Raw genomic sequence first — 24,691 nt, 5'->3', positions numbered from 1 at the left:
TATTTTGATTGGTGAAAGCTCAACAGCCACATCAATCATGTCAAAGTAGTTATTACAATATCAAAAATTTGTAATTCATTAAATAAATGATTTTCTACCAAATTCTGTTCAAGTTTTTATTTTTCTGTTCTGAATTGTAGATGGAGCAGTTTAATGACAAAATTTAAACTTCCATTGTTAAAAGTAAGGCTGTGATTTTGAATGTAAAGTGTCTATTGTAGTCTGACAACAAGCCCTGCACCAAAGTTCCCTATCTCGGTGAGCTTGTTAGCAATCCTTCATCACATGTTGATTCTCACCTGTTACAAAATGCTACTTCCTCCTTGTTATCTTTCTTTTTCCGTGGTTATTAAATAGAAAGTGTATCTTCCATCATGAAAATGGTAAGACCTCCGAAGGTCGTATTGTGTTCATATGTTAGACTATGGGAAAATTTAAATCCATTTAAAAACGTTTTGCTGAACGGCTGGTATGGGTATTAACACTTTCACTAATAAAGTAGACTTAGGAAGGTCCAAAACGTTGTTCTCTACTTTATTAGTGAAAGTGTTAATACCCATACCAGCTGTTCTGAGATACAATTTTACTTTAAGTATGGGCTGGTGGGTGTGGAATAGATGGTACCTAAATTAAAACAACTACATACTTCAGAATCAAGTTTATGTTCTTATACCTCAGTAACAAAATATGGTTACTTGTGTTTTAACATAAAATATTCTAGTAACCAAATTATCCAACAAAAAACACAAAGAATTTATGAAGTCACTTTAACTTAAATTGGTACTTTAAAATGTAAAAATATAAAAAAACAGCTAATTCGTTTTTAAATTCCTTCAACATATCACGAAGAATCAGCAACAAGTTTGCAGTCAAACTTTAAAAGGTACACAGACTATCTAAACAATTTGTCTGATATTTTTTTAACAATAACTCCTTTTTACTGTTGTTAGTACCTTTAAGATACAAAAGTATGAGATATAAATATGCTCTAGTGTCAAAGTGAAGCATATAAACAGTATTATTTTGTATTTATGGCAAAGCTACTAAGGCTATCACTACTGACGAGGGAAAGTAGCCAGTAAGAAGCATTCACACAGCTTAAATGGTGTGAAATAATTCCTGCCATCACACAAAATTGAACTAGGCTTAGGGTACAAAAAAGCTTATATTTGACTGGTCCCTTACAAACAAAGAACAGTAAAGATGTTTTACTCGGATCTGGTTAACATCCTAACTTCTGCTAGTTTTAATCCCTTCGCTTGGATAATGTAGTTCATACATTTTATTGAAAGATATCCAAAAACACCATTTAAATATTCCCCATTCTTGTTGTTTAAATTTTTTACATCAAAATTTATAATCATTCATGTACTTAAAAAACAAATTCACTTTAATTATAATGGTCTTTTTTACTTCTTCAAGCAATCTCTTCCAAAAGAAACTCCACCTTAAAATAATATCAACCACAATATGAATTTATTTACACATGGTAACTAAATATACCATTACCATAAATGAAAAAACAAAACCTCTCCTACAATTTGATAGTTGTTAGAAACTTAACAGATCCAGTCAGGTACTAGCAAAATTTGTAAAGTTAAATGATAATAAATAAATAAATATATTCTATTACAACAAATAGAAATACTTAAACAGTAAAGACATTCTGCTTGCATTAAACCATTTTACTTTGAAATAAAAAGTTCCAAGAACATTTTGTTATCTCCAACTGATAAATTACTATCCAAGATATTCTACCTGATTCACAGGACATTTAGCAAGTCTTATAGAACTTTGAATTTCAAAAAGTCATTTCTAAACTTTAAATGTATCCAGTGTCTCTGTGTAACATTAAAGTGAAAGTCAACAGTGTATCTGTCAACCTTCTGGTTATTCAGGGATATCTGACCCACTTAAAATGGACGTTAATACCAATTACACTACACAACAAAGTTTTTGCTTCTTGAACACTGTTGGGTGTTCTTTATAGATTTTTGGCTGCTGATCCCGAAAATCACATCCAAACTTGCCAATCATGTACCATTTCATCGAAATCTTCAGTTTCACCAGGACATTGCTACAATGGAAAAATGATATCAGGGCAACTGGAATTCGTCAATGCTTGCTGACTACTGTTGGACACTGCACTGGACATCGAATACAAACGAAAATCAGGAGCAAAACACTTTTAATTATGTTGAACTTAATAGCATATTAGAAACATAAACATAATTAAATACGTTACTGCTGGTACACAGTTAACTGTCTATTTCTCAGAGTTCCTATGTGATGAAGCAAAATTATATTTGTACATACCCACCAGGTACCTGTCACAATCAGCAAAACTTAAAAAAAAAAAATTGTTGTGCAGTGTTACCATACCTGTCAAATTTCTAGATATCCAGGGATATTGGACCCGCCTAAAATGTACATTAATACCAATTTCTGTACCTGTCAACTTTCTGGATATCCAAAAATGAATTTCACAAGTTAACTATCTTAAGTATATAAACATATTGCTGTAAAGACAGCATGTGGAAATTAGTCTGACTAATATAGTGTATATAGGAACTTAATATATCATATTTTTTTATATTAACTATGTGTTAGTTAAGGCTGGTAAAACACCTGCTGTACCATCATAAACTTGCATTTCATAAGTTAGAACATATTACTTCTGGTTCATAACTTCTTTATAACAAAATACCACTGTATGTCTACATGTGTAAGACAGTACAATATACAACAGTTTGTACTGGATTCGGCTGTTGAATTAGGTTTCTCTGTCATTTATCTCAGTAGGAAAATACTTGTGCAGAGTAAGTGCCAAACGTATAGCTTACTGCTGTATCACACACACATAAAGAAACATCTGTTCAGCAGGAAGGATGGAATGACTAGCAATGTTGAAGATTATAATTAACTCTTTAGAATTTAGTGGGTTCAGCACAAGACAGCAGCCGGTAGTTCGAGTTGATTTCGAGACCTAACACTCCCCGTTGACGAGTGCCTATGAGTAACCTGTAATAATTTTCAAAAGATTTTTGTTAGTAATATGTCAAGAACGTGACCATCAGTATATTTAAATTTAAACTATGCCTAACAGTTTAATTCAGTGTAGAAAAGACTTCTTTAAGGTAACAAAACATGCACACTGATAAAACTAACTACCTTTCCAAAATGCACAAATGTTTGTTTCAAATTTTGTACAAAGTTACCTGATGGGCACATGAGTTAGCCTTCCCTAACTTAGCAACAAGAAACTAGAGGAAAGGCAGCCAGTCATCACCGCCCACTGGCATCTCTTGGGCTACTCTTTTATCAAAGAATAGTGGGATTGACCATCACATTATAACACCTCCACGGCCAAAAGGGCAAACGTGTTTGGTAGAACAGGATTTGAACATGTGACTCTCAGATTATGAGTCAAGTTCCCTAATTGTATGGCCACACATGATGAATAGGGAGTCAATGATAAAAAAAAAAGAAACTGGGATGTAGGCTGAGACAAGTTCTGAACTCAGCAAAACATGCATAAGAAGGAAAAAGATGTAACAAAGTTAAGAGCATACTATATATATAAAATATGTAATTATCAAACACAACTGGATAATCTTTGGCTCATTTAAAAATGTCTTTATTTGGATGTTAAAACCTAAGACGTTTCACTGTTGCATCTGGTCCATGTCGAACTGAATCATCTGGAACACTGTCACATAAGTAGTACATTATTGAATTTGTACCAGTTTGTTTACGGTAGTTATGAAAGAAGAAATAAATAAATAATTCAGGTATATTAAGCTCTTCCAGATTAGCAGAGGTCACCCTTTATTTTATCTTGTAGTGAAAAATTGACCAAAATTGTCTGGAACTTAGAGAGAACTTATTTACCAGTATGTAGATCGAGTTAAAAAATAATATTTTATTTACCTTTGCTAGCATCTTTTATGTTGTGAAATTTCCAAAATTATGTTGGTAGACACGTAATATTATGTTGGTAGACACGTAATAAATAAATAAAATTATTTCCTTACAATAATAAAGATGAAAATGGTTGATAAGACACAAATTTTTTTGAATGTGAAAAATATTTTTTGCTCATGATGACTCACAGTCTGAGCAATATCTTATTTATACCTAGACTAGGACTTATAACAATAAATTGAATTTGCTACGTCACACCAATGTGCAATAACCAATGGTCGTGCCAAACCTGTACTCTTACCTGTGTTCATCTGCAGTAACGTCAAGAGAAGTTACACTTCCACTCCCCATCAATAAGCAAGAATCATGACACCCTAAGCACACAAAAAACAACACGAGTTTAGGAAAGCAAAATGAAACCAAGCATATCAATACATTTCCAACAGATCAAGTCTACTTAAGTGTTTACAAAGGAAGATCTTTATAAATAACAGAGGCTGGACATATGTAGAAATGTAATTTATTACCAATCCATCTATTATATGATGAATAAGCTAAAAGCTATTATTTTTAGACCTTTAGACATATTAAACTCCATTCACTTACACTAGTCACAAACTGGATAAAGTATCTGGTGTTTGAATAACCAAAATTTATCTCAAGAAAAAAACCCAAAACAACTCAGGTGTAAAAACAATGTTAAAATTACTCATAGAAAAACTGATCCAAATAGATGGAAAACTGTAGAAACTTTGCTAAATAAAACCTTAATGTATAGAGTCTTCTCTCTGCTTCTACTTAATTAAAGATGGAAGAAAATTTTTTGATTACTGTTAACTACTTATCAACCTCAAAAAAAACACAATGATGACCCAGACCTTAAAACATCATTAACTAATTATTAAAACACATTCCAACAGCAAAGATGTTTTATTACTTGTTCTTCAAGACAATTCCAGTTGATACAGTTTGATTTGTATTTCTAAGCATTACATTTCCTTTTTTTTAGTTAATTACAACAGGGGCAAAGTAACATCAACTCAAAGTTATGCACGTGTGCAAATGTAAACACTTTTTTCTCATTTTTCTGTGGATCGAATGAAGAGTTTTCTCATCAGACTTGGATCATTTGAAGAATCATAAACATTAACTTTAATTAGTTCAGTGTTTTTTCTTACATCAATAAATTTAACTGTAACGTCAATTCATTACTTTACCTAGTGCTAATGGGTATGTTAATACACTGGTTGACTTACTCACTCTGCTCTGTTTGTAGATATTTGCGTTAATGAATCACGAGGTACAAAGTGAAATTATCACAGCAAAACATTTTGCTTTTAAACTATATACAAATTAATTCGGATACAATGGTTTTATATCAGTTTAGCTAGCCGACACACAAAGGTATCTATATGAATATAATATGTGGGAAACGCAGAGAATAAACATGGTTGGACAAACTTGTTCTGAGAACAGTGAAAATTGAGTTATTACATGACGATATCCTCTACTACCAAGTCAAAAGAAATAAACTAGAACAGTTGAGGGTCCCAATATTTTACGTATAAACGTCTTTAAACTGTTTTATATCTGTGGGGTCCACACTCTGTAACACAGAGATCTTGGGATCTTGCCTGTTACAGCACTCAAGGAATATAATTGGATAAAATCACACACTTTCTAAGTAAAATGCACAGAAGTCTAGCAATAATTAATGGAATTGGTGTGATATTGAAGATACATTTTGTGATTTGGACATTACTAACAGCATTTTAATCAACAACCGTGAGCCCACAAACAATTTGAGACAGTTTTAAAAAATGTTTCAAAAACGTATTCAAACCTCAAAGGACATTTTTATGTAAAATAGAAAGACAAATCAATGGGTAAACGGATGAAAATTGGGATAAACCTTTCTTTCCATACAAGGTATCCAAGACATTTTTATGTACTAGTATTACATTGATGATATACATTGTAACATTAGTGTATAATTCTATGATTTCACCAACTTCATTTTTTATTCTAATTATTATTATTTCTTTGTTAAAGGAACCAAAGAAATAAAACATATTTAATGAACAAACATACCTATTTTGTCTTTGTTCCACAAACAGATCATCCCATCTTTAGAACCTGAAACAAAATGGCTGCTTTTTGATAGCTCAGGTTTTAATGGTAGAAATGTTGCTGCCATTACAGCCTGCTCATGTTGTCTAAACTCCTCAAGGAGACGACGTTCACGAAGATCCCACAACTAACACGAGAGGAATATCCAATCTGTGATGTACACTTGGATGTTTATAGTACAGTAAATTACAATAAGATATAAAAATAGCATTATATATTATGATATTTAAAATCCACTTCTTAAACCTGTTCTTTGTTCCATAAATGGAAATGATTGTTGCTGAAAACGTACGTGGAAAAAGAAAATATTTAAAGCACTTAAAACAGTTGACGATTCCTTGTCTCTGTACCCTTAAGACATGACCATAAAGAAAGAAGTCATATTCATTGCTAAAACAGAACTAAACCTGTTCAAGGTTTTTTTTTAAAGAAACACATACATCTATAAATATAGACTATAAAGTACTAATATTAAAGATTATATATATATATATATATTGTAATAATATTAGAACTGTAAAATTTACTTTATAAAACCTTGTACACCCAACATTAAAAACAAACTTCTGACTTTGTTTGGAGAGATTTGGCTACTACCAATTAACCAAATGGTACTTGTTTAATGTTTTGTCCTCAGAACTGTAAAAGATTTGATATCTATTGTGATACTAAGTGAAATATACTGATAACACTGGTAATGATTTTATTTCTCGAGGCCAATACATATTTCCTGTGCATTAGAATAGCAGCATTTCATGCACTTTGATCTCTTGTGACGAGAACTTGTCAAGTTTTTGTTAGTAGTTTGAGAGATATTCAATATCATGATGCCTTAAATGTTTTAACTAGCTGTCAGCGTTATTTCTTTCACATAATGGAACAAGTAGAAAACAAATTTTTGCATCTCAAATGATATTTTAGAATTAACAAAGAAAAACTTGGATTCAACACTGCCAGAAAGTAGAACTTGAACCTTATGCAGCACCACAGGTGCACACACAAGTTAGGATTTACAATTTAATAGGAGTTATTCTTGTTGTACACAATACAATAAAAACAAATAATTTATTACAAAACAAAATTTGTGGGAAGGAAGAATTTAGGTTTGAAAACCTTTCAAGTCTCAGAAATAATTTCTGGGGTCAGGTTAGTATCTTATTATGTCAGTATAACTTTACGTACAGAAATTCTAGAATGACACAAAAATCAAAATCTGAAAGTCCACTTGTCTTAGGCCTAACATTAGCTAAGCCTTTATTAAGTACATCCTATATACCACGAAGAGATAAATACTGCAACTTGTGTACACTTTTTGCCTTAGTTTAGTTAAGGCTAAACTTTACTGTTCTTAATACTGTCAATAAATAAACTCATAGTTTTATTTTACGACGTAATATTAGGTGTCTTTAAAATCTTTGATAAGTTTTTAATATTTGTAGAATGGATGACAACTGCCTGTTGTGGAGACACAAGCATAGAGGACGATGTTTGAAAGTCTTCCGCCTTTCGTTTTCAGGTTAGTGACTGACCTGAAGATGAAAGGTGGAAGACTTTAAAACTTAAGTCTGTAAACTTACTGCTGTTCCACTGAGAGCAGTTTATAATAATAATTCAAATATTTATATTATCAAACTGATATTATAATTGTCCTCTTTACACACATAAAAATGAAGGGACTTAAAAAATAAAAAGCAGTTTATTAAGTAGTATTTCTGTACGTACTGTGACTTCACAACCTTCCGAAGAAAATCCAGCGCTTGTAGTTATACAGAAGTTGCTGTCGCTACTAACGGAACACGAGGACTGGATATGCATTTTTTTGCCAAGAATGCTGCATAGTTCTAGTGTCCTACTGTCCCACATGCTTAACATGAAAAAATAAATAAAATGCAGCTACAGTCACAAAAATCATTTGCTTGGAATAGAGACCCCATAATTCTGTCTTAAATGGTTTTAAGAATTCATTTCTTGAGGAAAAGTAATAGATTATCTACAAGAAAATTTATTTATTTTAAAAGAAGATTCTTCAAAGAGGGTAGTTCAAACATTGCTTTCTCTGCATTTTAAATCATGTATGTTTGGGTAATATTTGATTTGCGACATCAAAATTTATGAATGCTTTGTCAATCTATTTTCCTTGCTTTTGTATCATAGGCTCACACATTAAAAAACTGAAACACATTTAACAACTCCGTATATTGCACTGTGGTAACTAGCTCTTAAACCCTGCACTTTGTATTAATCCAAAAAGTTAAAGATGGAAGAGAATACAAAATGCCAGTTGTATATATGTATGTATCACAAAACAGCATTGCTTTAAAACCAACAAACCTTATCTTTAGACCTGAAACTATAACTTTACATTGTTTCTCATGCTTTCAGCTAACTTACGGTAACAGACAAACTCATTAAATACATATAAAATAATAGCACTTGTAAATTTTTTTTACTTTATTAAATGAAACTACACAAAATTATCTTTTGAGAAAAAATTTCTCACTCATTTGACCATATGAATAGGAGAGTAAACTTAGTAGTTTATCAAAACCAAAATAAAGAATTCATCATGAAATTTTAAGGCAAATACAAAAAGTATTCAAAAACAAACTCATAGAGATCAATGGTAAACCCCTTTATAGGCACTTTAATGTAATGTTACAGTATCTTACTTACTGATTATCAAATATTTTTCCCCTGAACAAACAACCATTACTGTTTCCCTGAAGTTAGATCGAAGTACAAAATGTTCATTACAAATAAAGTACCACTGGAGTACAAAATTTAACATGAAGTACCAGTTATAATGTTGTCATCACTCAGGAAAAGCATAATTTTTATAGTCTTCAATTTTGTTTGTTTACATAACTATTAAGTGTGGTTACTAATCATAAGTTTATTAATTACACATTCATCATACAATAATTTTTCACAAAATGTATCAAAATTAAAAGCTGGAATGCTTCTTGAAGACAACAGCAACTTAAAATATAGTTGAAACTGATTAAACTTTGTAGAATGGATGGCAACAACCTGTTGTGGAGAGACAAGCATAGAGGATGACGTTTTGAAAGTCTTCAAGACTTGAACATGAAAGACGGAAGATTTTCAAAACGTGATTCTCTACACTTGTGTCTCCACAACAGGTAGTTACCATCCATTCTACAAAGTTTCATAGTGAATACTCTGCCTAAACAATCTATCAAAGAATAGTTGAAACTATTGCTTTAATAAAATTATACAGTATGATAGTTTTATTTAATCTAAACTGGGAACAAGGTTTGAAAGAATACAATAGAGAGATAAATACAGCTGGACACACAATGTATGCATGCTTTTGTAGTCTTACCGTACTGACTTGTCTTCACTTGTTTGGATAACAAAGTTGTTTTTAGGAGCCCACTGCATGTCTGTAACCTACATAAGATCACAAGTACCTGATCAGTCACCAGGGTCGCGTAACACAAGTTATCTTTCGATAAATACATTCAATGTGTGAGACACAGTCAAGTAGACAAAATCATAAAAATAATACAATGGCAAGGTGTCTTAAACTTGAATGTTTCCTGATGCGAAAGACAAGCTAAATGACTAGGTCAAGGACCCCTAGGTTCAGACAAAACTGGGACCGATTTAGAAAGTTTTACTAACGAGGGGGAAATCAGACAGTAGCAGCTACCACCTACACCATTATTCTTAATCATACAGCAAAATCAACAATCACTTTCATAATGCACTACAGCTAAAACAGTAGAGCATGTTCAGTAGCACATGCAAATTTGAATAACGTAACTTCCAATCTGCATGCTAGCCACTAAAAACAAATCAAAGAGAAGGTTACAAAATCAAAAAGATTCCCATATTTTTGTTTCTGGAAGATATTTCAAATTAAGCATTTTCGTCAGATCGTAAAGCTCAGAACAAACACTCTGTACCAATTCACCAGATCGTAAAGCTCAGAACAAACACTCTGTACCAAGCTTCACAATCTGACGAAGATTGGAACGTCATCTTTTCCAAAGATGTACAAAACTCCGTAATTTTGTAACCTATTCCATAATTTCTGTGCCTTTGTCAGCTATGTGGTTAATCATATTTGCTTTGCTGTTCCAAATTTTATGACCTGATGAAGAGTGCTGGTTCGAAATGCCATTATTCAAAGATGTATATATATATAAAATTTGACAAATATTTAGCCTATTCTTTCATTTCTGTGCCTTTTTCAACTGTATGGATAACCACATTTACTTTACATTAGATGTTCTATCAGCTTATAAGTGATATATAGGATTATATATATAATCATTCAGCAAATGAATAACCAAATACTTAGAATGATGAGATAGAGAAACAAGTAAAAATAGTTCTAAGAAATTTTTCTTCTCAACAGCTACAGTTTTTAACAGGAAGTTATCAAACTGTTTACTATCAAAGCTGAAATAAAACACATACAGATATTTAGTTTCTTGTTCTACAATGAACTGATGTCACAACACGAATTTCTTAGTATAAACACTAAAACTGAAGTGTCTCTTTCAAAAACTAGTTTTAAACAGTTTTGAATTTGTTTGTTTTTTTTCCTCTAACATTTCTAACCATTATTAAAAAAAAGAAAACAATTCAGGAAAAATAACTCAATTGTATAAACCCAAAAGTATTTAGAGTCAGTTATGATCTTTGTTGTCAGTAGATTTCGTGCAGAGCTATTTCGGAACTACCTGCATTAGTCAACACCCGCTGCTAGCCCTTGATTCACATTGTGAAGAGTGGCATTAACTGTCACATTGTAATGCCCTCATGAATATAAAAGGGAAGAAATTTTTTTCCATTGACGTTTAAGTCCACTACCAAAGGGTGCAAGTTGAACACTAAGCCACGTTGAACGCATTAACCACCAAGCCATGTTAAGCCAGTTCAAGTTTTGTCAATGCCAGATGTCATTAGCTTCTTCCAACACACACACACACTCCAAAAAATGAATGTATTTATTTATGCCTTTCAAAACCTTAGTCCAAAATGTATTGTTGTTGTTGTTGTTTTACAATGAAGTAAATGAATTGTAATGACACACATACAACAACGTAAATTTGTGTCGAACTGTGTTGGAATAAACATCTTGCGAAGCATGATCAGTATGGTTTTAGGTTAATACAAGAGGCCATTACAATATGAAGTAATGTTGAAAGAGAAATGTGAAATTTCACATTAAAAAACACCCAAATAGTGCTATAGAGAATAACTGCTAACCTGCACAGATAACACAAAAGTGGTAGTTTGTAATGACAAGAAACCCACTTGAAGTAAAAATGTGTCTCAGGGCAGCTGGTGTGGGTATTGACACTTACTAATAAGGCAGAGAACAACGTTTCGACCTGAAGATGACCTAAGAAGGTCGAAACGTTGCTCTCTGCTTTAATAGTAACTGTTAATACTCATACAAGCTGCCCTGAGACACAGAAGTGGTAGCTTGAATCATAACAAATATTTATGTCATATATTCCTCTCTTATGTTCAGGATTCTAAAGAATTGGAAGTTATCTAGTATTTATATGATTAAATTGATTCACATCCTTTTGTTATATTGAGAACTGGTTACAAAGAATAGGTTTGTTTTTAAATTTTGCAAAAGTTACATAAGAACCATCTGCACTAGCCATCCTTAATTTAGCAGTGCAAGACTAGAGGGAAGGCAGTTTGTCATCACCATCCACTGGCAACCCTTGGACTAATCTTTTAACAATGAATAGTGGAATTTACCATCACATTATAATGTCCCCACAGAAGTAAGGGTGAGCATGTTTGGCAGCAAGGGGATTTGAACTCACAACCCTCAGATTGAGAGAAGAACACCCTAACATCTGGCCACAGAGGACAGGAACACAAAAGGTCCACTTATGCAGAAAAAACATTGCCTGCAATATAAGTACAGAAGACAGAACCACAACACTACACACAAAAATAAAAGTGAAATGAAATCAAGAAGCCAAAATCCTCTTCAAACGTTCTTGATACTGAACTTTGAACCTTGTCACCTATATCTCATCACACACTAATAAACTGAGTTCAAACATTTACAAGATTTCTTGATGACTGGTTGCAACAAATACATCGGCTGGTAGAAACATCCCACATACGAACGGTGTTGTCTCTTGATCCAGTACACAGAAGTTGGTTGTCTGAAATAATAATTAGCAGCTAGTGTTATTTATACAAATATTTAAACACTTTTATTTTTACAGAATGAAACTGTTTTTAGAACTACTTCATATAAATCACAATTATTTCAATACCAGGAGTGATAATTTTATATATATATACTTACCATCAACAATTCTTGTTCAACTATAGATTTCTACAAGTCAAAAATTACTATTAATTCTACTGAAAAGAGAAATTTTAAAATGTCTATAAAAATTTAAAATAAAATAACCTTCAACTCTCTCTTTTCCACCTTATTTAAAATGTTAAAAAGTAAATTCCAAATTAAATCCTCTTAACAATAAAAGTGGCTTTACCAAATACTGACAAAACTCTTATCATGGATAGAAATGTTTTGTTTCTATCACTGAGTTTGAAAAGACAAGATGAAACTTGAATCAGACAGATAAAGTTAACTTAAATCTGACATCTTCACATCTTCAACATGTAGAAAAAAGTTTCATTCGGGACGTATCCTAAGGAACAAAAAACCATGGATGGTATCTATAGTTGAAACTTGTGCAATTGTTATGAAAACTTTCATTCAGTCCAACAGTTTGATAAAAACAAGAATCTCATAATCCATAATGACTAGAACACCCACTTGTAGAGAAAATTATATATTTAAAAACAGCTGGAATGGATAGAGAAGGCACTAACAGAGGAATGAACCTGACAATGACCAAATAAGGTTGAATCATTGTTCACTCCTCTGTTAGTGCTTTCTCTACACATTCCAGCTGTTTTTAAATATGTAAAAATCTCATAATTCATTGATCCTAAACTTCTGTTACTAACATACTTTGAACATTCTTCACTAGAAAATTTATCAAAGAGAACTGCTTTGCACTTTCACATTACCTGGACTGACTGTCAGACCTGTGACCACTAGCTGATGACCAACAAATACTTGACTCTTTCCATCTCGATCAGTTCTCCAACCTATCACGGATTTGTCTCTTGATGCACTAAAAGCGTGTTGAATCACACAACCATAAACAAGCTGTAAAAAATAAGTCTGCAGATTAACAAAATGCTGTTTCCGTTTCTCAAGTTGCCGTTGCTTTAGTTTTATAATGACTAAAAGCATGAACTATGCATAGGAAATATCTATTAAAAACTATAAGTGATTGTACGTTCTGTTGTCTTTCCAGTTTTTTTGGTTCAGTTACAAAAATAAACATTCAGTGCACAATAAATAAGTTATTTTAGTGTGTTTTTTTTTTCTAGGTGAACTGATATCAGTTTAGGAAGTGTATTCTAACCTATGGATCTTTGTACATATCATAATAGTCTATTTAATCTAACACTGAACACCAACTATCTGAGTTATTCAGTAACATGCAGGTATTAGAAACAGTTTCTTTTTGTTTCAGAAATTTTCCATCTGCACAAGACGTCTCCAATTTAGAAGTGATAAACAGCAGAGAAGACGACGGGTCAACCACAAACTCTTGGGCTACTCTTTGCCAATAAATAGTGGAATTGATCACCACTTTATAATGCCACCAGGGCTGAGAAAACAAGTAGGTTCAGTGATGGTGATTCAAACTCATGATCTTCATATTGTAACTAGAGGGCCTAACCACCAGACCATGCCACATTCAACTAAAAAAAATACTCTCAAGTAATTCAGTAAGGATCTGTGTGATGTTTTATCTAATATATGACTTTAAAGGTAGTTTAGTAGAACTACAAGAATGGTTTGTTTAATAATCTTCACCTGTGTCAGAAGTCCATTCCATGTTTGTAATCTATATTAAAAGCTACAAACACTTGATGAATCTGTATATGTAGAACTAATTATATTTCTTTAAAAAAATATTTATTACAAAATATTAAAATGGGTAAAGCAGATAGTAAGTAGCTTAGGATGGTTCACAAAGTGGACAATATTCTACAATCACCATATAATAATCATATAATGAATAAGATCCTTTTTCATCAATGGTTAACACAATTTTTAACATCTGAAACTGCCCTTATCATGATAAAGTATATACTTTAACTGCTTTATTAACACACAAAAGAATAGAAATATATTTGCTATAACCATCCTTAAATAATAACCTTCCAACAGTGAGAGGAAGACATTTTATTTACAGTAGAGAAGAAGATGGTTTAGAGAGGTAGGTATCCATTTGTAGTATGGAAGATGTTAACTTCAGAAACAAATCTCAACTTTCTGCACCACAAAGAGGTAGAATCTTACACTGAAGATGGTGGAGAGGTCAGTGCACAGAGGTTATAACAATGAGCTCATTTATAAATTCAGCATCATGAAGGGAAAGCCCATGGAGTGTGACAAGGAAGATGTAGTGTGAGATGGTGTCCACCTCAAGAGGTAATATGATTTGCCAAATAGAGGTGTTACAGTAAAAGACATTGTCTTAAGAATCTTTTCTGGGTGCTAATTTGTCACTAAAGTAGCTGGAATGGCAGAATCCTCAGCCATCCATCATCTTGCAGCTGGAAAGTTGAGTATCAGTGTCCAACATGGGTTGGACTAACAGTCAAACCATTCCATATTAGAGAATTAACAAAATGAATGAGGTATAGCGAGTAGTATTGTATTGTGTCTTAAGCCAAACCCAAAACCCATCCAACTGAAGCACAACCACTTGGAATGGTTTGGTTCTTATTGCAGTGGGGTGCCTTGTGCAACACTACCATGGCACACCCTAGTTCTGTTTCATAAATGAGGGGTGTGTCTACTAAGTCTCATATCACTAAGATTTTGCCACCCTATGAGAAATTCTTCATGGAAACTTATTCAATGGGATGAAATTGGAGAAACAAGGATTTTTCCATATTTCAGCAGAATAAGTTGGGGGGGAGGTACTTTCATGTGGAAGAATACCACAGAGGTGCATAAACCATTGTCATCTGACACAATAATCTGGAATTAGGTCCCACAAAAACAGAAAAGGCAACTGGCTACCACAATTAAAGACAGGAAGCCCAAACCAGGTGTAAAGCAGGCATACACCTGATGCTGTCATTGCTTTTTGGAATATATATACATGTATGTGTGTGTAGTCATCACTGAAGAGGTCTTGCAGAATAACACATAATAAACAGAACATCCAGAACAAAGGAAGCTACTGGAGCACTTAGTAGAGTGCATACCTCTGACACTCATTGTTGGTTTATATTTGGCACTTAGAAAATTTAAAACATGTATTTAAGTCCTTGTTATCGACAGACACAGACCTTTTTTGGCAGCACAATAAGAAATAATATTCTATATGTGTCTGCCAAGTTTGATGGAAATCTGATCATTTTTTACTGAGCTATATGGCAAAAATAGTGTGAACAATTGGTCCCCGTTTTAACAAGTAAGGAGTCTTTGGATTTTCATGGCCTTGCTGTGACCCTGACGCTCAAAAGCTAATCACTCCCAAGTAGGGTTGCAGTCTAAATGTATAACAACTTTCATCCAAATCCATTCAGCTGTTTTCGAGACACTGTGCTAACAAACGTATACTCACAGCTAAAAAAAGCCTCCATCCATCCTTGATGATGGAAGAAACAATCTGGGTCAGAACAACTGTACAGGAAAAACAAAAAAAGATAAACTGAGAAAACATTCAGTCAAACTTTGGGACAGTTCATGAAGAAGTTAAATCTGTCCCTGAGGCCAGAATCGAAGCAAGGTATGGCTCTTATGAATAAAAGGGTATGAAATATGCCTAATGCAGACAGTAAATGTTTGAGCCACACCAGACATACAGTGTAGTTTGGAACATCAAATGAGTGGAAGCTGTAGTAGAAGAGAAGTGGAAATATAATGATGATAGGATAGCCATTGAAAACACCAGAGGATGGTTGGTTGGTTGATTTAGTGTTTTATGGCACAAACCAGCTAGGCTATCTGTGCCAAACATCCAGTAAAAAGTTAAAATTAAAGTAAATTTAGGAAAATTCATGAAAGGAAATTAAGGTAAAACAAAACAAAGTTTAAAATAAAACATAAATAGCATAAAACCAATGTTTACATCTAGTGTACAGCAGTAAGGTAAAAAACTACAGTAATTCAAGCTGTAAAGGACTTTCTGTAGCGTAACTGCACCAGAGGATGGAAAACGCCCCTTTCTCTCCAGGCTTAGCTGAGATACTGACACTACAGCCTCATTGATCATACACCTAAAAGAGAAGGTCTAAAGAGTAAGAGCTTCCCTCTCAGGAGAAGGAAGAAATAACATGTCTGAATGGCTCATAAGGAGAATGGAAAACAATACAAAATATGATGAAAAGCCTACAAATAGTCATCAGCTCAAGGATGAAGAGACAGAGAAACCTTGTCCCTAGGGTGCAGATGATGGAAAAGGATTAGATGTCTAGAACTGTATCTCACCAGTAAACAAGCAGTAAAATGATGTGGTTGTAGAATGGTTGGCATTAAACACAAAGTGCCATCACACCTGGACTACACTCACCACAGATATAAAGACACACACATGCAACTAGAAGGAGCCCACAACCTGAATTTTAAGCCAAGAACGACTGCAAATAAAAGGTTGGAAAATAGGGATGTCCAGGATTGTATGGGGTCAAGTAAAAAAGATCCCAATGTGATTAAACAACAAGAACAGACAAATCCACAGGTGTATCAAAAGTACAAGGTTGATTAAAAGAGAATCAACTGGAAGAGAACCCAAAGTTCTAGCTTAATAGTTTAAAATCTAGTACTGTTCTTTTACCTAAGCAAGAACTTAAGAAAAGCTACACGATGAATATCAATGAAAGTTTAACACAGTCAGTGAAGAAAGGACTTGAGGCCTGGATTTACACACTAGTGCCTGTGGAGATTACTCCACATAAAGGATGTCTCCTATTGGTGGAGGGTTAGGGTCTAACTATGCATGTAGGGGTGGTAGCATTGTTCATAGCTTATGGCATGAGCAGGTATATTGTGATGCAAAGGCAAGCAGTGTTTCCAAAAGACTTATCACATCATTGTACTTAAGGTGTTAATACATTAAAAAAAGCTCTTACAAACACAGGGTCTCCCTGATTTATTCTGATAAAACTTAATAAGTGAAAATATCATGACTGGTTAAACCAACCTTAGTTACTTCTAAGCTGTGAAAAGACCATCTTTTCAAAACTTCAAAATTTTCAGTGTCCGCCAGCAGGACTATCTGGAAATAAAATAATCTAATAAATGAAAATTAAGATGACATTATAGATAATTTTGTACAACTTTGAATCAAAAACTACTTATTAATAACAAATGTGTTTATAACATGATAGTAAATTATTAAAACCTGATTTTTAATGTTATAAACAACCAGACACACAGTCGAGCCACTGGAAACTCACAAGTTAAACTAAGAAATGTTTGACAGGTAAAAATAAGGTTTGTATGTATTACCAAGATGTGGGTTTGCCAAAAAAAAAAGGTGAGAGATAGTATTATTATTTAAGCCATTTCTATCTTCTGTTCTCTATTTTTAATTATTCAATGTATTCTCAATCTACAACAGAGTGCATATATTGTATTCTTCGCCCAAGGCTAACCATTGTAACAACTAGAAAACTGTTGAAAAGTAGTGTATTCTTACCAGAAGTTTAACCTAGAACCCCCAGCATGAATCAAAGTAAAGGCCAATACTACAACACAGTGAGGCAGAAAATAGTTAACTTGTGGTTGTGAACTCCTAAGGCTTAACTTACACCCAACTGTATTCTAAAACATTCAACTTACCACAACAATATAAACAGTTTGTAAAAGTGAATACTATCTGTAAGTTATGACAGCATGCTAAGTCTATGTGCTTCTGGATTTGTTTTTTTCTTTGGGGAGAGCAGGTGAAAAGTGAACGAAAAAAATAGCAGTTACCATAATATATGATAAATTGGGTAAATAATTAAAAACATGTCAAGAAGTGATTTTCCCAAATTAACTTGGGCAAATATTTATTGAAACATGGAGGTATCTTGAGCAAATCACAGAAAAGGTTACCATTAAGAAACAAAATATGATTTTTATTATTTATGATATTTTGAAAATAAACACTGGTCAATTTCTTCATTAAACTTTGATATGTAACAACAAGTTCCTGGCAGAAATTCAGTGTTAATATCTTTTAAGCCTCAAATAACTTGGGGCCTGAAAATCAAACCCTGGATGCTCAGAAACTTTTGTTTCTCTTCACCCTGGGCGATGAAATTAAAAACAAAGAAATTTCTTTAATATGTTTCATATTTAACTGATTCTTACTCCTACATATTGCTTTTACCTTATTCCAAACACATCTTGTTGCCCTTGATGGTAGAAAACACTTTAAGCCTAATAACTGGGCTAGAGAGACATTGCAACCCTGAGAAATCACTTTTTAACCTGAATATCCTTCTGTGTGTAAAACAAAATTGGGTAATAAATACTATGTTACTAGAACAGTGCAGTACCTTTTAGGCTCATAGTTCTAACACTTAATTTAATGGCATTAATTGATGGCTGTATACAATATACTAAAGTGGTATTTAGTTGGTTGCAGAAAACATATTGTCCAATATTCAAGGAATCTAACTTTTTTTTTTTTTTAGAAATAAATCAGAAACAATTTTATCAGATTTATCTGCTGTCATGAAAAAAATAATTTGATTTCTGTAATAATGAGGTCTACATGTAGAACAACTTTCATGAAAATCTTTATTTAGACAAAGGACTATTGTCCAGAACAGATTAAACTTCACATATCAGACATGGAACATAACAGACAAAAACACAGTGACAGCTTATTAGGGGTTAACTTAGGATGGGGGGGCGGTCATTCCTCCACTTGAGGATTCAAGCCACCAGTGTTCCTGGTCTTCTGATTGGCAGATAAAAACTGCTCTGTTGTAGCTTGTTGCTGCTACTACAAAGTGGACAAGAAAAAGAAATTTTGCCTCTTTCAAAACCGTTTGTGATACATGTCTTTTCACCATACATTACCTGGATGGCAGCCATTAATGTGAGTGGACCTGTTTGCAGCTTGGACTATCAACTACTTCTGGTTTATTTGTCTTTGTATCCAGCAAAATCCAACTATGTACTACTTGTGTGGGAGTTCAAAAGGGCACCAATTCAGGTCAGCATGGCATTTATATACATGGTTGCATTCTGTACATTATAAGATTTGAGAGACAAAACTTTTCACGAATTTGTTTTTATTTAAGCATAAAGCTACACAGAACATGATGGGTTACATGTGCTCTGCCCACCACAGGTATCAAAACCTGATTTTGAGCATTATAAGCCTGCAGACATACTACTGTGCCACTAGGGGACAAACTTGTCATGGAACACAGAGCTCAAACATACAATGAAGCACGTTCTCTACACATGTAATTACATCCACTTTAATTCAATACTTTAAAGTGGACCACCCCCAATAAGGTAACGCAAATTTTTTTTTTTTTAAATACATACTGTATTGAAGCACACATATAAGTAACGCAAATAAATGACTTTTTACCATCGTCTATCGCACTCAGAATGTTCAAGGTTACATACAGTAACTTAATTCATCCTTCAACCACGTTGTGTTGTTTTACAATAAGGCAGAATATTCATTCAACAATATCTGTATTTTTACTAAAGGCAAAATCACGCCAATGGTCGTATTTTACTCTTGACACAAACACTCTCTTACCCCATCAGATTCACTATACACAAATGTTGAATCATCTGTCAGACACAAACACTCTCTTACCCCATCAGATTCACTATACACAAATGTTGAATCATCTGTCAGACACAAACACGACACTTGTTTTGGCTCAACTTCAGGTGGCAAAACATTATTATTTACTGACCGAACAGGCTTTGGACCTAAAGATTGAAAAAAGAATAATCATATATTGTAAATCATTTATTTTTTTCTAACTCAAAAAGACAATATTTTGTTTTAAAACTTTCACTCTACCATTTTAGATATCAGGTTCATAATTCCTGTTTTTCTTTAAAAAACAAAACAAGTTGTTTGTGTAACAGAAAATGTTTTGCAATGATAAACTTTATAAATTATGCACAGACAACTTCTTAAGCAGCTTTTATTCTTCATATGTCATAATATCACAATGTTTTTGTACAGACTCAATCTATTTCCACATTCTCCATACATAATAAAAATTTGATTATTTACTGAAGGGGAATGAAAACCTAAGCCTTTTTACACTAGAAACTGAATATTTCTACAAATTAGATAAAATTTTAATTTTTTACACAGATTTTCTTCTCAAAACAAACTAAACTTTCAACACGTATAATTTATTGATTCTTGACATCAAATAAACTATTTTGTTACGCTTGAGACCCCTGGTATAAACAAGCCTCTTTTAACTCCTAACAAGATAAAAACAGAATCAAAGTTGTGAAAAAAAAACAATACTAATATAAGCACAGAAATACTGATATTAAGCAGTTCTGAAATGATATATTGGAATCTAAAAGCAAACATATTTACCGTTGAAATACAGATGAAGTCTTCTTTCTTACAAACTTACTAAGTTCATTCAAATGCTGCATTTCTGTGGTGAATATTACTTCCAAGTTAATGAACAACTAAACAATCCATTCTGAAAAACAGTAGAAGCAGATTTATTAGTTTCTTTTAGATGAGTTACAGATTGTGTATTGTACTCCAAGTGATGTGTTTGGTAAAATATATCTTTTCTATTTTTTTTATGGTCAGAATAGATTGAAAATGGAGATTCGTATAAAAAAAATATAAACAATAAATCTGGTGTGCAAATAATTCTACTTCTTCTGTCTATCAGTGGCTGCGTTTCTTAACCGAGGACTGGGTAGTTCAAATTTCAAAACTACACAGACTATTTCATACAACTTGTTAAAGTAACTAAGATTTTCATTGTAAAACTATATACTACAGCTGAAATCTCCCTCTGGCGTGGTGACTGGGAACTAATCCCAGATGTTTAAAATGGAAGCTCTGGCTGCTGTTAGTAATTCTGAAATAACAGTCATTTCCAGTATTCACAAATGTTTATTTGTTTATATTTAAGTATACAGGTAAAAAAAGGCTTATCTATGTTGTGTCCACTATGGGTATCAAAACCTGGTTTTTAGCCTTATAAGTCACTGGCAGACCATAACTAATGGAATAAAAGGTATGAAAGAGTGAATTTTGAGAATTCATCTAGTTTTTAGGAAAGTACCACAAAGAACAAAAAACAGAATATTCTTTCCAAAGTTGATCATTCCTTTGAAAACATTATTCCAAAAAAAAAAGGGGTTAACTGAGTTTTAGGGCTGGAGAAAGTTATCTTACCATCTATACAAATAAACAAAAAGGTTAAAAAAGAAATAGTAGTTCTTAAATCTACCAAATGTGCTATGACAGTTTGTTTTCATTGAAATCATATCTAATGAAGTGTGGAGGGCTCAAATAGTGCTTATGTAGACAGCTGGTATAAAGTTATGGTAGAAATTTATAATTTTTTTATGAATATTTTCTTGAAGATAAAGAACAGATTCTATACTTATATAATATGTTTAAAGGCTTTTTTCCTTCTGAATATTTGTGCAAAGTTACACAAGAGCCATCTATACAGTGCCCAATTTCGAACTGATAACAAGAGAGAGAGCATTACAACCACAAACTCTTGACCTACTTTTATAAAATTGTGATTTAACTGTCACTCTCAGTGATGTCGAGAAAACCCACTTGTGGAGAAATATACATGTAAAATGGTTCATTTGGGTTGAGAAGATATTTTACGTAGAGGAGTGAATGTTTCGACCTTCTTTGGTCATTGTCAGGTTCACGATGACCGAATAAGGTGGAAATGTTGTTTGCTCCTCCACGTAAAATATTTTCTCAACCCAAACGAGCCGTTTTTACATGTATATAACTGTCACTCTAATGAAATCTCAACAGCACCAAAATTTCAACAGAATTTTTGCACAGTGAGACATGAACCATGGATCATTGGATTCACATTGTAATATAATTATACATTAGGTTCTTCCCAGCTCTGGTCCAATAGAAAAGAAAGAAACAGAGGAATCTGAAAGTGTAAAATTCCAAGACCATCGACAATTAGTCTTAACTCTTTAGTAGGGAAAGTTGTTGCGTGGTAAAAGAAGCTTTACAAAACCACTTAGTAAAATGTGACACTACAAAAGAGAGAGAAAACTTGGATTAACCAAAGCAGAAGTGTGTCTTTCTAATCATTTGTCTTTTAATTAAAAAATGAACTGTTATGAGTGATGGAAAAAGCACATATTGATGCACTGAATTTTCAAAAACTACTGACAAAGTGACACACTACAAAATTATTTACAAAATTCAACTTAGTAGGGTTTGAGGAAGGACTAGTTAAATGAATTGTAGGATGGTTGGATAGGAGAAATAAAAAGGTGTCTAATCTAGCAAGGACATTTGTTACTATTATACCACTAGTAGTGCCTCCGGGATTAGTGCTTGAACTTTTGTTTATTTTCTTACTCACACCAATGATTAATCGAGAGGTATAATTAGTAAATTATAATAGTTTGCTTTTAACGTCAAACTTCTGGGTATTTGTAATCGTACCTCTACTAAATTTCAAATGTTAAGGTTTTGAAACATGACATGAATGATTAAATCTCTCGGGTAGTTGGAACCTGGAGTCCAAGTTGTACAGATACATAGCTGTTGACCTTTAATTTTGGAAATAACTAAATTGTACAATATAAAGAATTTGGAACACCAAAATTTAGATCTCACTGTGAAATTACGAAAAACAAACAAACAAACAGCACCTAACTTGCTACTTAGACTACAGAATATAGCACAGAGGTTTAGTCTTACTATTTCTCATTGTAATGTATAATAAAGACGAAATCGAAACTTGTCATCCCACAAGTACTAGTACTACGTCTAGAATAAAGTGAGTAAACAAAAGTTGATATTTAAAACATATAAATTACTAACATGTTATGTAATTCTAGAAAGTGTTAACAATTTCAATGTGTTGCTAACAAAGAACTACCTTTGACAAGTGTCCGGTAATTTAATTAACATACTTCCAATCATTAACTTTCACTTCTCCCTAATCCCGCAACACGCTTAAAACAACTGTTACAGCTTACTTAAACAAAACAAAAGAAAAATTCGCCACCTATTGAATTACAACATAATAATAAAAGAAATATTAAAAAAAGTGGCTTATGTTGCGTAAGATATATTTGGATTATCAATTGCTTCTAAATAACTTAATATGTTTTATTGTTAATTATAAGTATGATGAATATAAGTTTTATTCATAAAAATAAAAAATAAAATCTTAGTACCTACCCATATTTGTTTAAAATGAGTTCAGATTTTAGAATGTTAATTTAAAAGTAACAACTGGAAAAAAACGCAAAATAAATTTCAAGAAAAAGTAACAGAAAGTAAATCATCTATCTTTTTAAATTGATTTTATTGTAATTAGTTGTTTTGTTTCCTTTTTCTTAAATTAAAACTCTTACGTTTTTTAACTTTTCTAAGCTCTGTTTTCAATAACATATAATTTAATTTTGCTTTGAATGCTTCTGAGAACGTTTGTTTGTTTTGAATTTCGCGCAAAGCTACACGAGGGCTATCTGCGCTAGCCGTCCCTAATTTAGCAGTGTGAGATTAGAGGGAAGGCAGCTAGTCATCACCACTCACCGCCAACTCTTGGGCTACTCTTTTACCAACGAATAGTGGGATTGACCGTCCATTATAACACCCCCACGGCTAAAAAAGCAAGCATGTTTGGTGCGACCAGGCTTCGAACCCGCGACCCTCGGAGTACGAGTCGAACGCCTTAACCATGACAGGCCTGGCCCCTCTAAGAACGAGAGTATAAATTAATTTCTAGTAAAATAAATATAAAGTTTAGATTTTACGTCAAATCAGTCTTTATATTAATTACTATTTTATCATTTGCACACATTTCTCTGTTATGCTGATAATAACTTCATGACGTGTGGTACAACATTACTGGTTTTATCCACAGAGCTACTGGCGAAATAATACACGTTCTAGTTCGCATATTTTTGTTTAGATTTGAAGTATCTCATTTCATGTGTAATATTAACCATTTTTATTATTCTGAGTTACAACCCTTTTTATATTAACTCTGATTTTTTTCTGTTGATTCGTATATTGTTGTATGATTTGGTTATTTACTAGCATATTTCTATTAATAAAATCTACTCCGATGCATATCTAATTGAATAAAAAAAATCTGTTATGTGTCCACCAATAGTGTGTGTGTGTTTTACTTATAGCAAAGCCACATCGGGCTATCTGCTGAGCCCACTGAAGGGAATCGAACCGCTGATTTTAGCGTTGTAGTTCCACAGACATACCGCTGTACTAGTGGGGGGCTCCACTAATTAAAACTATTAATTTGCTTTTCTTTGGAAATTATATATGGAATAAGTTGGTTTAAATGATAGATCGTTTGTTTTGTCTCA

At 32.9% G+C, this 24,691-nt stretch overlaps 1 protein-coding gene across 10 annotated transcripts; it reads right to left on the bottom strand.

Moving 5' to 3' along the window:
• Positions 1–650: 650 nt before the first annotated feature.
• On the bottom strand, positions 651–23,360 carry LOC143247645 (WD repeat-containing protein 31-like). Of its 10 annotated transcripts, none has more exons than XR_013026631.1 (12): positions 23,236–23,360; positions 20,706–20,817; positions 19,893–20,071; positions 17,319–17,393; positions 13,111–13,252; positions 12,127–12,227; positions 9,401–9,468; positions 7,777–7,918; positions 6,016–6,181; positions 4,226–4,298; positions 2,452–3,021; positions 651–2,382 (listed from the first exon to the last, which is right to left on the bottom strand). XR_013026631.1 is itself a non-coding variant. In XM_076496004.1 (11 exons), the coding sequence occupies exons 6-11, from the start codon at positions 12,181–12,183 to the stop codon at positions 2,928–2,930; spliced, it is 600 nt and encodes a 199-aa protein (XP_076352119.1). In that variant the 5' UTR covers positions 12,184–12,227; positions 13,111–13,252; positions 17,319–17,393; positions 19,893–20,071; positions 20,706–20,817; positions 23,236–23,360; the 3' UTR covers positions 651–2,927. The 10 variants fall into 10 exon arrangements, 8 of the variants coding, with proteins under 8 accessions (XP_076352119.1, XP_076352122.1, XP_076352124.1 ...); XR_013026632.1 differs by having other exon boundaries at positions 19,953–20,071; positions 23,270–23,356; XM_076496004.1 differs by having other exon boundaries at positions 651–3,021.
• Positions 23,361–24,691: the final 1,331 nt, after the last annotated feature.

The sequence above is a fragment of the Tachypleus tridentatus genome, chromosome 3 (genome assembly GCF_004210375.1).
Source record: "Tachypleus tridentatus isolate NWPU-2018 chromosome 3, ASM421037v1, whole genome shotgun sequence".
NCBI classification, from domain to species: Eukaryota; Metazoa; Arthropoda; class Merostomata; order Xiphosura; family Limulidae; genus Tachypleus; species Tachypleus tridentatus.
The sequence above is the reverse complement of the archived record's forward strand: the minus strand, read 5'-3'. Positions and strand labels throughout refer to the sequence as shown.